Source organism: Microtus oregoni, unplaced genomic scaffold, assembly GCF_018167655.1.
Source record: "Microtus oregoni isolate MIOR12 unplaced genomic scaffold, Mior012 000019F_ref0000042, whole genome shotgun sequence".
Lineage (NCBI taxonomy): Eukaryota > Metazoa > Chordata > Mammalia > Rodentia > Cricetidae > Microtus > Microtus oregoni.
Window position 1 is genome coordinate 38,648,973 of NW_024543078.1, and position 13,835 is coordinate 38,662,807.

Consider the following 13,835-nt stretch of genomic DNA (forward strand, 5'->3'; position numbering starts at 1 on the left):
GCCTTGAGCTGCACCACCAGAGTCTACTGTACGGGCATTGTCCAGTGGGAAAGGAGTATGAGTGGCTCAAGCTGCAAGCATTGGATTTGCATTCAAATCTCCCATTCCTTACTGAAGTCAGGCTTTTTCTGCTCTGCTCTCTGGTGGAGTCTCTACCTGACTGCCTTGCCTTTTAGATATGGGTGGTAGTGATGGTGGATGGTTTCCGGTTTGTACTGGCTAGCATCAGGGACACGCTAGCTCTCAGGAGCCTGCTTATCCACTGGCATGTAGCTGTGTCCCCAATGGTCTGAGCACCAGCAGCAGGAATTACCCTCCGGGCTGGAAAGATGACTCTGATTTAGTTGAGTACTTGCTGCTCTTGTAGAGGACCTGGCTTTCATTTCTAACACCTACATGATGGTAGCAACTATCTTTAACTCTAGTTCTGGGGGATATGACAAACTCTTCTGGTCTCTTGTGGGTACATACATACTTGCAACAAAACATAAAATTTTAAAAAGGAAGAGAAAGATTTATCTTCCCAAGAAGGCAAGAAACTGATTCTGTGTGTGTCAAATGTCCTGAGAGATTCGGGCACAATCACATCCCTACTCCCCTGGCACATAAGGCTTTTCTAGAGTCACCTGGGACTTCCATTTCCTGGCTAAATCCATCTCGTCTGAATGTTTACTCGGTCCTCACTACAGCCAGTGGGCATGCTGTGCCCTTTAAATACCTATCCCAACCAGCAAGCAGTTCCTACCCTTGCCCTGCAACTTGTACCTCTTGATCCTGGAGACCAATGGAATTTGAATCAGGCATTCTAGAAGACACCAAGAATGGCTACAGGAGACCACCCAAGACGTGCTTGGGTCCTGGGAAGATCAGGAGATAGATAATATACCTTTACCCTCCTCCCAGCTGGGCTACCCCAGGGAAGCTGCCTCCACTGGACCCATTGCCCTTTACATGTCCCTGTGGCTGGATTCTGTCTACGAGACAGTAGTACACTTAGTATGGGCACAGGTCCCACTTCTCTGGGACTCCTCAGCCACAGTCCCAGCTCCTGCCCACCCTGTGCAGATCACGACAGGCACAACGTGGGGCTGTGAGATGACAAGTCTGAGGCCATTTAAGGGGGTTTGCAGGCTGGGAGAGCCTGGTAGGTGTCAGGACTACTGAGCTGGACAAATCGTCTTACAGCAGACACAACAGCAGTGGTACTTTATTCGGTCACCTCCTTACATGAAGCTGTCGCTTGCCAGTCTCCCAGGGCCCCGAGTCTGCTTCAATTCTAAGAAGTACTTACTTGCCTGACTCCACAAAACAGGGCTGTTCCACAGAATGAGGGGATACCTCAGGATGAGGGGATACAGGTCTCCTCAGGTCCCACAAAGCATGAGCCTGGAACCAAGTCTTGAGCCCCTAAAGGTGAGCTGGCACTGAGCTGTGGGGAGGATTAAGCCCCGCTAAAATCTGAGCACACCTGATGCCCACGGCACAATTCTTATTAATTTAGGAGGTCTGAGTTTCCCTTCGATCTCTTTACTAGGCAGAATGCTCAGGGCTGTTACATGGGCATGGAAGATGTTTACATGTGACCCCACTGGAGGCTCTGGGATCCCTGGAAGTCAGAAGAGGATACAGAACTTGTTCCCTTACCATGGCCCTAGGAGGCACAGCCCAAGACCATGAGGATGGCCTTTCAGAACTGCATGGTGCCCTGCACATTGAGGATGTTGATAGTCCAGAAGGAGCCTGTGTGGGCAGGTGGCTGGGAGTGTAGAAGGGAATGCCAGATTTCATTTATCAGGTGTGGGCACCTGGCCCCTGGGCAGGCACTGGGGTACAGAGCAGTTATGAGAGTTGAAATACAGCCAGCTCTCAAATGCTCAGCTCATATACAGTTCTGTCATGGGGCTGCTACTTCTTTTCCTTTTTCTTTTTTTTGGGGTGGTGGTGGTGGTGGTTCAAGACAGGGTTTCTCTATGGCTGTCCTAGAACTTGCTCTGTAGACCAAGCTGACCTTGAACTCAGAGATCCACCTGTCTCTGCGTCTGGAGTGCTGGGATTAAAGGTGCGCGCCACCATCACTGTCCAGTAGACCTGCCATTTCTAAACCTGACCCAGCTGTACTGAAGTCAAGCAATGAAACAGATGTGGGGCCAGTTCCAAAAACCAAGGCAAGCACCCACTGCTAGGCCCTGCAACATCACAGGGCGAACCCACTTTCCAGGGTGATGATGTGACCTGTGAGGGCAGAGTCCACAATAGGACAGCAGGGAAATACCCGAGTCAGCAACAGCCAACACAGCCACTGACAGTGCCCAGTAACAATGAAGGAGGAAGACAATAGGTAGACAAAGGACAGGTCCCAGAATGCTGCTCAAAAGAGAAACGATTCATTGTGGGAACACATTTGGCAACCACAATCTTGTCCTCAGAAGTACACACTAACAGTGGGAACCAGGCTGCTAGGGTACACAAGGACGCACAGATGTGACCATATATTCACTAGGCTCCTTCCACTGTTACTCTGCACAGGCTTATGTGTGAGAATTATTTTATTCTTGCTTAGCATCATATGCTTCCTTTAAGAAAAGTTTCAAGAAACCGAGAAAGTTCCATTCTAGTTGCTGCTTTTCTGCACATCTTCTAGATCCTGTCTGGAGTCATTTTCCTGGACAGGATAGCTCAAGCTGAACTCAGGATCTTGCTTTCTGTGATCCTAGGATGGGGTTACAGTGGGAGGGTGGTGGTGAGGCTACAGGATACTCAGCCCTGGCCTGCCCAAGCAGCCATCTCCAACTAAGAAAGGGTGCTGGCCACTCAGCAAGAGCTCTGGGCGCTGAGCTAGTGCATCTCCACTCAGGGGTGCCAGCGAGCCGTTAGCAGGCACGGAACACCACGCCGAAAGCTCTGTGGCACCACAGACTACTTCCTCACTGCTGGAGGCAGGAGCACATTCAAGAGCATCTGTGACGAGACAGCCTTGTGAAGCCCCATCTTGGCCACTGTCCTGGGCAGGACTTAAGTTTTATGTTAAAAGCCACACAAAGCCTCAGGTCTGTTCAGGTTTCAGGTATCAGCTCTATCCCCCAGGGCTACTCAGCAATGTGGACTGTCCAATTTCATTTCAAAGGCTTCTTCAGTGTATGTCCCCTGTTAATTACGGAACTACTCATGAGCTAGGCGAGTAGTCATGTGTGTAAATTCAGTACTAGTCAGTTATAGAATTAGGTGAAAATCAATGGTAAATTGAGAACGCTCCAGTCAACATGCTTCAGAATCCATACAAGAGAGACAATGCTGTCAGGGACTAGTAGTTACGACACAACTGTGGAGGAGTGAGCATACAGATCTCCTGGAGGAATCCCAAGTCCTCAGACTGACTTCAGCGTCTTCAGCGCAGAGGAGGCCTGCATTGTGTCTGTCTACCTCCTATTCCAAGGCCTCTGGAGAAATGCAGGCACATTTACTTGGCTCCACACAGGTGCTGGGAGTCCACTTGGTTCTCACTCTCCTCTCAAGGGACAGAGGCTTGGCCAGACCCTGAGTAAGGACATAAACAGGGAAATACTTTCCTACCCAGCCTAGCCCAAGCTACCTTTGGAGCTATGGGTCAGTGTGAGGCTACGATCCTAGTGGTGGCTGTCCCCTTACCCCATGGGTTAGGGCCATTTAGTACCACACCAAGGCATGAGTCCAGACACAATCACTCAGAGGGCTGTAGGGCTCCAGGCTGACTGAATCTTCATGGAATGATGAAAATTAAAAATTGCTTGATTAAGGAAGTTTCTGATTTATTCCAGAGAAAATATTAGATTTGCCACTAAGAATCACCTCATAGCAATCACTCTTGTGTCATCCCCACTGTGGTTGGTGTAGCATGATGAAGGCAGACCCTGTGGGCCAAAAGCCAGGCAGTTCTAATTCTTCACTTCTGCGGCCTCTTTCTCAGCCTTTTCCTTGGCCTTTTCCTTCTCTTCCACCTTTTCCTCCTTCTCTAGTGTGGCCACAATTTCGGCTACTTGGGTGGTAGAGATCTGAACATCTTCTTTGTCCACCAAGTCGATCACCTGCACACACAGGAGAGGGGACTTAGAAGGCTGTATCACTGCATGATGGTGTCCTGGGGACAGCTCTGGGGAGGCAGGACTTGACTCCTCTGAGCCATCTTCTTGGCTAGGCACTGGTCATTTCACTGCATGCTATGGGTGCCTGGGTATTAGACCCCCAAGGCTACAGACCTCACAGCAAGACTGTGGCATCAAGTCCCTGTTCCAGTCACCATGGCTCTGCCATAGTGCTGGAGGTCTAGGACCTGCCCTGAATGTGGCTTCCCTGGTACAGCAAGGGTAGGCATTGGGATATATCTGCTCCTGCCATGAAGACTGGAGGGAGAGCGAGGAAAATGCTCAGCATGTATGTCTGATAGCGCCTTGATTTAAAATGGAACTAATGGTAATTATTATTTCTGGCTAGAAAAACCACTAACTTGTCAGGTGTGCTGGAAGCCATGAAGGCAATTTTTTCCTTCAAAAAACATGATTTATAATTTAGGTAGGTCCATGGTAATTTGCAGGCTGGAATCCAGACGTCCCCTAGAGGCTGGGTCCTGACTTGGGTATGTGGGCTGATGTACTTGGACCTTAGCCACCATCCTACATGCTCTACCCACTCAGTGTTTCTCAGGTCTCAGGCAGTCCCCAAAGGGGTCCTGACAGGTGTGTTCACCCTGTTTTCCAGAGCTAAGAGGATGTAAGGTCCTGCGGTACATGCAGAAACAGTCCAAGGAGACATTTGATAGGTGGGCCTGTGGCAGGGCAGGGACTCAATTTTGTTATCTCACCATTATGTCTATAACTTTTATAACTTCTTAATTCCAGTGTGATTTCAATGGAGAGCAAAGGCCTGAGACACCTGGGCCTGCAGACCAACCTCCTAATACAGTCTTTTTTTTTTTTAAGTTATTGTATGTACATTGGTGTTTGCCAGTATCTCTCTGGAGCTGGAGATACAGACAGTTGTAATCAGTCATGTGGATGCTGGGAATTGAACCCTGCTTCTCTGTAAGAGCAGCCAGTGTCCTTAACCACTGAGCCATCTCTCTAGTTCCCTTCTGAGAGTCTTAAGGCTCTGAAAAAGCAGCTCCTCCCCAAACCCCTGGGCCCTAAATCAGAAAAGGAGTCAGGCTAGCTGCTGGCTCAGGCCTTACTGAGACCCACCTTAACAAGGTCATCGATGTTGATGTTGCCGTCCTTATTTTCATCCAGGGCTGAAGCCAAACTGATCAGCTTGTGTTCTGGAATGTGCTTGATTTGCTTCATGGCGGTGATGAGCTCACTGACACTGATGACACTCTCCCTGGGGAGTGTAGTCTGCATGTGATATTGGCCAGGTGCTCGGCCTCACGCCTTACCCATAGCTCTTCCCATAGGTTCTGATCCTGCGGCCATGCATGAACTGGAAATGTCAGCATGACTCCTCCCACATGAGATCCTCAGGCTCTTTCCCTTTAGGATGCAATGCCAGCATGGAGACTGGTAGAAAACATCCTTGGATGCTGGGAAGATTGTTTAGCAGCTATCAGCGCTCTTACTGCATGAGGACCTGAGTTCAAATCCTCAGAACCCATGTAAAAGCTGGGAGTAGTCACATATTTGTCTAAAGCCCTAGTTCTATTGGGTGGGGGCAGAGGCAAGATCATGGGTTTGCAGGCTGACAGCCTCCATGTGCACATAAGCATGTATACCAGCACACATACACTTGCACAGATAGCACATATACAAATACCACACTCACACATACCACTTATACACACACATAAAACTGAAAAAAAATCTGAGGCAGGAGAGTGATTAGTGATGGCTTAGTGATTAAGAGCACTTGTTGCTCTTGCAGAAGACCTGAGTTCAGTTCCTAGAACCCATGTTGGGTGGCTCATAGTTGTCTATAATTCCAGCTCTAGGGGATCTGATACCTTCTTTTGGCTTCCATGGGCACCCACCCCACAATGGAGAGCACCACAGGTCCCTAGGCTGTGTCTGCCAGGGAGCCAACAGACAATATAAGAGAGAAAACATCCTCATCCGGAGGTAACAAGGGTCACTAGGTAAAGGGCCTGGAGCAGAAGCAGAGTCCAGCTGCAAGCACCTGCCCTCCCTGTAGAGTCTATGGTCAGGACTGTGGCAAGCCTACTCATAGCTGGGTTACAAAAGCATGGAGTGTGCCACTGTCTCCTGGTGGCTGCTTAAGCAAGCAGACTGTCCACAACAGTGTCATAATACCAGGGTTTGGAATAGGGAAGAAGCGGGAGAAAGCCTGGCAGTTTGAAGAACGTGGAGTCAACTTAAGCTCAAGGGGATGGCACCATGGAAGGGGAGAAAAGACAGGTCAGGGGACACAGGCAGGGAAGAGACAGATCTGAGCTACCTAAGTAAAACAAGCTCTGGGATATAGAAACTGAGTTGTGAAGGAAAGAAAAATAAGAGCAAAGACTTCTTGGGGTCCTGGCTGCTCCTGAGCAATAGGTGGGGCAGGCAGAGGCCAAAGATATGCTTTGGAATTAGATCCCAGCAAAAGCACCTGTCAGCTGCAGCCAGGCTAGAACAGGTTCATGGCTCACTTACCCTGTTGGAGAACTCTCCTGGGGGCCCAGTTTGCCATTCTGTTGACTGGTCTCTAGCTGTGCAATCAGGCCATCGATCTGCCCGATCATCTGCTGGACTCGCTTTGTCAGTCTCTTGCTAGCTGTGGATTCTTCTATATATTTTTCATCACCGGTCTTTGAAAGTTCCTTTTTGATCTCCTGTAAGTCCTAATTTTAAAAAGTTTGTATCAAAAGAGAGGGAGGGCTTTATTTGAACTTGAAAAAAATCAAATCATTAATTTGTGCTGGAATGTGGCTCAGTGGTACAATGCTTCCTACTATGCACAAGATCCTGTTTGATCCCCAGTACAACAAAACAAAAAACTAAATAAAAGAATTCAATTCAGCCTCAGAAAATTGGATGATCTTATGTCCATCATGCAAATTTGTTCTTACTAATTTTTTGGTTTAGCCTACCGTGCCCACGATTATTTTTGTAAGCTCAAAAAAAATATTTTTTTTTTTAGAGGGGAAAAAAACCTATTCTGAATATCAAGTTCCTTTGTAGTTACTAGAGAATGAACATCCAAAGGCTCAAGGAGTTCTAAGCACCTTCTATCTTTACAAGGAGCAAAGATGACAGGGACAGAAGCAGGGTGAAGAGCCAAGGGGAATGAGCACTGTCTTCTCTGTCTGGTGAAAATGTGCCTTCTGATGGAGAAGTCACACAGCCAGGGGGGCTACCACAGGGAAGATGAGAAACAGCAAACTAAGTTTTAGCAATCTCCAAATCATTACTTGCCCAACAGAGTGGGGATAATAATACTGCTACCTCAGATTAGAAAATAATGTCTGTTTTTTGTTTGCTTGTTTGGTTTGGTTTTTCAAGAAACAGTTTCTCTGTCAAACAGCCCTGGCTGTCCTGGAACTCACTCTGTAGATCAGGCTGGCCTCGAACTCACAGAGATCCACCTGCCTCTGCCTCCCGAGTGCTAGAATGCAAAAGGGATGAGAGGGGATATGGGAAGACTGGGAGGTGAACAGAATTGGGTGCATGATGTGAAACCCCCAAAGATTCAATAAAGAAGTTAAAAAAAGTCAGGCAGTGGTGATGCCTTTAATCCCAGCACTCAGCAGGCAGAGGCAGATGGATCTCTGTGAGTTCGAGGTCAGCCTGGTCTACAGAGTTTGTTCAGGACTGGCTTTATAGCCAATGAGAAACCCTGTCTTCAAAAACCAACCCTCCCCGCGCCCCCCCCCCCACAAAAAAACTTAAATAAATAAATAAATAAATAAATAAATAAAAAGAAAACAGTGTCTGTTTGGGCTGAGGATGTAATTAGCGGCAAAACACTTGTCTAGCATGCACAAGGCCCTGGGATCGATCCCAGCACTATGAAAGAAAGAAAAGGAGGGAGGAAAGAAGAAAGGGAAGGAGGAAGGGAGGGACAATCAATAGATAAGAAAAGAAAAAAGTCTCTTGAAGGGTTATGAATGAAAGTAAGATTTCATGTATCAAGTGACCAGGCTGTTTACGTGACACCGGGGTTCAGATACCTATCACTATCTACTTAGCACCAGCAAGGGTATCATTTACCTACAAAGTGGCCTGATTAGAATTACTGTGGTGCCCGGACTCTAAGCTGGGGCTTATACATGCTAGGCCTTGTGCTCTGTCAACTATATCCTTGGTCAAAATTTATTTTCCATTTGACTTTTCTCTCCACATTCTCTCTGGGCACCTTGTTATGTACATGACAGGAGTGTTACTTGATGCTTTGGGGTCTGATAAAGCTGCATTCTACCCACGCTCTGCATCTGATGAAGGCCTACGGACAAGGTCCGTATCCCCACCTCACTGTAGTCCTGGACATCCTCTTTGAGCAGCTCCAGCTCCTCCTTCTCCTTGGTCAGGGACTTCTTCTGTTCCTTTAGCTTAGAACAGGCGTCACTGAGGATGTCAATTTCCTCCTTGGTTATTTCTTCTCCCTAGAAAGAAATGAATAAGAAGATAAACCTAAGTCAAGGGAACAATGGCTTCTGTCCCTAAATGTTGAACGCCTTTCTGTTCATGCCACATAGGCAAGCACTTAAGGACAGCCTCAAGTGAGTTGGAGCTCATCTCTCTGCATCTTCTTGGTGCATTGTACCCCAACACACTCATCCCATAGCCAGCAGAATGAGCACACTGGTTATCCCCAAATGCTCCTTTCTATTCCCCAGGATTCCATCCCTAGGCAAGACTGACTTGCCTCCTGCTCTACAGGACAGGCTTTGTTTTCTAGAACTTTATAGGAGAGGAATTATTAGGTCTGCCTCTTGACCGGCTCACCTACTTTGGCATCTAATGGTAAAGATTTTCTAATCTGGACAGCAACATCAAAGCATATCTTTCTCCTTCCTATTGGCCTTCAGTGATTACAATGACAGTTGCTGTGAATGTCTGTGTATAGCCACTGGTGGGGCAATGCCCAGGACTAGGTCAGCTGATCACAGAGTATAGGTTTGAGGCTTTAGCAAACCATAGTTTCCAAAGTGATCTAGGTCCCCCACACCCTCTCCAACACTAGATGGAAGGTCAATATTTTTTGTTTTGCAGTATTGGGCACAGAACCTAGGACCCAAGCATGCTATGCAAGTACTTTATTGAATCATATTCTCAGCCCTATTTTACATTTTTTTTAAAAAAAAGATTTAATTACTTATTATGTATACAATGTTCTGCCTGCATGTATTCCTGAAGGCCAGAAAAGGGAATCAGATCCCACTATGGTTGTGAGTCACCATGTGGTTGCTGGGAATTGAACTCAGAACCTCTGGAAGAACAGCCAGTGCTCTTAACCACTGAGCCATCTTTCTAGTCCCTTATTTTATATTTTTTAAAAAGTGTTTGGTTTTTTTGTGTGTGTATGGGTGTGTTTTGCATACATGTTTGTCTGTTACCGCATGTCTGCCTTGTTCCTGAAGGGCATTAGATGCCCTGGGACTGGAGTCACAGACAGTTGTGGCTGCCACGTGAGTGCTGAGAATCAAACCTGGATCTTATGGAAGAATAGCCAGTGTTCTTAAACTCCAAGACATTTCTCTAACCACTGCTATTTTACTTTTTATTTGGATAAGGCTTTCACTAAATTGCCCAAGCTGTCCTTGAACTTATGAATCTCCTTTGTTAGTCTCTTAAGTAGCCAGTCATTACTGGGGGCTGGAGAGATGGCTCTGCAGCTAAGAGCACTGGCTGTTCTTCCTGCACCATCTGGCTCAATACTGACAATTTCTTTCTTTCTTTCTTTCTTTCTTTCTTCCTTCCTTCCTTCCTTTCTTTTCCTTCTCTCTCTCTTTTTAAGATTTCTTTATTTTATGTATACTGCGCTCTATCTGCATATACACTTGTATGCCAGAAGAGGGTACCAGATTCCCTCTGTAAGACACCACGTGGTTGCTGGGAATTGAACTCAGGACCTCTGGAAGAACAATCAGTGCTCTTAGCTGCTGAGCCATCTCTCCAGCCCCCAATAATGACAATTTCAAAAAAATATTTGTCGTCTTATTTATTAAGTTGTGAGAAGTTTATTTACTATTTATTTATTATAATGTATATATATATATATATATTATGTGTGTGTGTCTCCGTCACCTGAGTACTGTGAATGAAGGCATGAGTTACTATGCTACATCTGAGAATTCTTTAGAAAAAAATTAACTTTTTAATTGTATGTGTATATGTGGGAATGTGCACAGGAGTGTGGGTACTCAAGAAGACAAGAGGTATCAGGTCCCTTAGAGCTAGAGTTACAGGTGGTTGTCAGTCTCCAGGTGTGGGTGCTGGGAAAAGAACTTGAACAAGAATAATGTAACTACTGAGCCATCTCTCCATCCTCCACCTTCTTTATTTGTTTAATGATGTAAAGATGTGTTGCATTCTTTTATGTTGCATTTGTTTAACTCTGTGCAGCTGTGATTCTTTGCCTGTCTGAAACATCTGATTGGTCTAATAAAGAGCTGAACAGCCAATAGTGAGGAGAAGAATAGACAGGTGGGGCTGGGAGGTAGAGAGCACAAATAGAAGAAGAAATCTGGAAAAACAAGAACAAGGAGCAATAGGGGCCAGCCACCCAGCCACAGAGCAAGCCATGGAGAAAGAAGTAAAGAAATGTATACAGAAACAGAGAAAGATAAAAGCCCAGAGGCAAAAGATACATGGGATAATTTAAGTTAAAGAAAGCTGGGTAGAAATAAGCCAAGGTAAGGCCAGATATTCGTAAGAAAGAATAAGCCTCCATGTGTGATTTATTTGGGAGCTGGGTGGCAGCCCCCCGAAAGGAATCAAAGAGTAGAAAACAACCAAAACAAGGTTTTTCCTGTCTCTGCCTCTACAGCCTGCTGCTTCTGCAGGATTGTCTGGGAACCACCCTGAGTTCAGATTTTTGGGACTTCTGCCACTGCCATTACCTTCTGGCCTTGATCACACCGCGTGTCTATTCTGGGGTCTCCGGGGCCATGCAGCAACCTGCTCTCTCTAGGCCAGTCTTCAAAGGAGCCCTTTAGGCTCTGCTGGGCTCACCCACACCCTCCTCTCCAAACTCCAGGGGCTGGACTGGGGTCGTAAACTTTGTCAAGCTCCCTTCTTGCAAAGGCTATTGTTTGTTAGAGGCAGCTGCCGGCCTCAGCTCTTCACACTTTCTGCTTTCATCAAGAACAAGTTTTACCCCCTCCTCTAAGCCCTGAATGTGATCCTGATCCTCCATTCCCTTCAAGACGCAAAGGGCTTTTGCCATCCTCCAGGACCCCCAGCGGAGACTTCCTGAACACACAGCTTTCACCTAGTCAGTCTCCTCCTCCTTCTCTCTCATTCAGCGACCAAATTGTCTTCTATCCACTTAGGAGTCTTCACCTGCCCACCACACTGAATATCTGCTCCTTCATTAGGATCCCCTGGCATCTGAGGACAGAAGGACCCAGAAGATATTCATGTTCTGTCCAATTTATTGATAACAAATTGACAGAAGTTTCTCAAGGAGCCTCACACCCAATCAATCACCCGGCAAATGACACCAGGGTGGGCCTCTGCACAGGAAGCTCTGCTTTGAGGGCTCAGCCTTTATTTCCCTTCCCACTGCCCAACAGAAGGACAGGGGCCTAGAAACCCATGAGGAGCCTGGCAGCCTCATCTCAGTGTCAAAGGCTCTAAGCTTCTCATAGCCCTAAGGCTGGTCTCTGCCTCCTTGCCACTACTTCATCTCTCCAGGGAGTAAAAGTATCCCTGGAGGGGCTCCATGGTTGTGGAGGTGAGCCCCCCACCCAAGAAATGAGTGAGTCAATGGGGTTTCCAAACAGCACATACCATGATCTCTGAGAGGGTCTGAAATGTGGACTGGCTGGAGGGTAAGAAAATGCCTTGTCCAGCAAGACCTCTTTAGGAGCTAAGGAACCCACAGTCCAGCCCTGCTCCTCCCCTGGTCATGTACAGCTCACCTTTAATCCCTCTAGCACAGGTGCTGTATCCTTCAGTGTCTCTGAGGACACACTCACAACAGGCACCTCTGGCTGAAGCTCGGCCCCTGGCCTCCCAGGAATGGTGGCTTCTACTACTTCTGGCTGGGTGTCCTTCTGAAATGTAAGCAGTAGCACAGTGTCACCTTGGTCCATACTCAGCATATACTCCTGACAGGTACACTTGGCATAATCTACTAAATGACGAAGAAGACCCACAGATCATCCAGCCGTGGCAGTTCCCTGCCCCAGGATGAGCAGGCCACCTGAGCCTCCTCAACAGACTCAGTCAGAACATGCTGCCTGTCTCTGGGGCTAGTCCAGGTGAACGGATGGACATGAATAACCTAGGCAATTCCAAGCTTCAGTCACAGCTTCCTGCAGCTTTTGAGACAATAGGGCCAACGGGTGAGCACAGTTATAGGGAGTCAGCGCTCTTAGGAAAACAACCCTGAGAAGGTGAGTCCCTTGGTGACTCCTGTTCGGGTGCTAAGCCAGCCCCTCCTATGCCAATTGTGTCTTCTATTACCCTGAGAGCTATAGCACCACAGTCAAGCACTCCTGTACCACTCTGACCCCTGCAGGCAAAGACAGGATAGGACTGAGAGTCACATGCGTGGCCATAAGGCAGGCTCTAGAAAACTTGGACTGGGACAGCCTTGGTCCTAGACAGTCAATCACAGCAGACTGCTTACCACCGCCTCGGCAGCCCTCTGCAGTTCTTCCAGGTGCTCCTGCTGGATGGCAGCCTCTTCCTGCAGTGTGGCCTCCAGCTTCGCCTTGTTGTCTACCTGCTCGCCCTCCACCTCTGCCGCTTTCACTTGAGCCTCCTTTGCCTTAGAGGGAAAGTGGAAGGAGAAGGTAACTGCCAGTGAGCCTGAGGTGCCAGACCTATAATACCTTTACCTCGAGCTGAGCAATGTTACCACCTAGGCATCATACAAAACAGAATACACTAGTGGGATTTTGCCTCCTAAGTGTTCAGAGGTGCTTCCAGGATCCCAAGGGTAAGTAGGGTTCCCCATCCATCGGAGAACTGTTTAAGTTTCAGAGCAAATCTCAAATACATCAATTCAGATTTGTCACCATAGCACTCCTGTGCTTGAGACCGAGCCACATGGGGGCTGAGCAGGGAGACGAACCAGGGAGCTGTGAAGAGGACAGCAAGCCCAAGGTAGAGAGGTTCCCACAGCTGTGGAGGCGAGGGTACCAAGCCCACAGAGATAACGAGTCAAGAGAATCTTCCGACAATACATACCACGATTTCTGGAAGGGTCTGCAAGGTGGACTTGAGCTGGTCAGCAGGTGAGAGGGTGTCTGGGAGGTACATGGCCCGGGACAGTATGAGCAATGATGTGGGGATCTCATGATGGAGGTGCAGGTCGAGCCACTGGAATCAAAGAACATGCGCTAGCAGTGCTGTCCTTGCTGACCCACAACCCCAGTGCCTCTCCTGCATCCCAGAGTTCCCTTCTGTGGCTTTGACTTAGTTGAGGGACACAGAGTCTAGGTGCCACAGCAAACATGATTGAGCAAATAGGTTCATTAAGTCACTAAAATACATTTCCAAAATATATTTCCAAAATATCTTTCAGGGACTGGAAACAGCACTTGCTACTCCTGCAAAGGGCCTGGGTTCAGTTCCTAGCATTCACATGGCAGCTCACAACTGTTGGTACCTTGAGTTCCAGGGGATCTGACACCCCTTTCTGACTTCCATGGGACCTGCACACACAAGATGCACAATCATACATGCAACACCCATTCACAT

At 47.6% G+C, this 13,835-nt stretch overlaps 1 protein-coding gene across 1 annotated transcript in view; it reads right to left on the reverse strand.

The window, feature by feature from the left end:
- Positions 1-1,191: 1,191 nt before the first annotated feature.
- The window catches only part of LOC121459485 (mitochondrial proton/calcium exchanger protein), a 37,900-nt gene continuing 25,256 nt past the window's right edge, over positions 1,192-13,835 (reverse strand). Inside the window, exons 8-14 of the mRNA XM_041669314.1 lie at positions 13,323-13,454; positions 12,760-12,900; positions 12,047-12,181; positions 8,429-8,563; positions 6,615-6,802; positions 5,211-5,349; positions 1,192-4,061 (exon numbers count right to left, since the gene is read on the reverse strand). Coding sequence (XP_041525248.1) covers positions 3,912-4,061; positions 5,211-5,349; positions 6,615-6,802; positions 8,429-8,563; positions 12,047-12,181; positions 12,760-12,900; positions 13,323-13,454 — 1,020 coding nt within the window. The 3' untranslated portion in view covers positions 1,192-3,911. The remainder of the gene's footprint in view (positions 4,062-5,210; positions 5,350-6,614; positions 6,803-8,428; positions 8,564-12,046; positions 12,182-12,759; positions 12,901-13,322; positions 13,455-13,835) is intronic.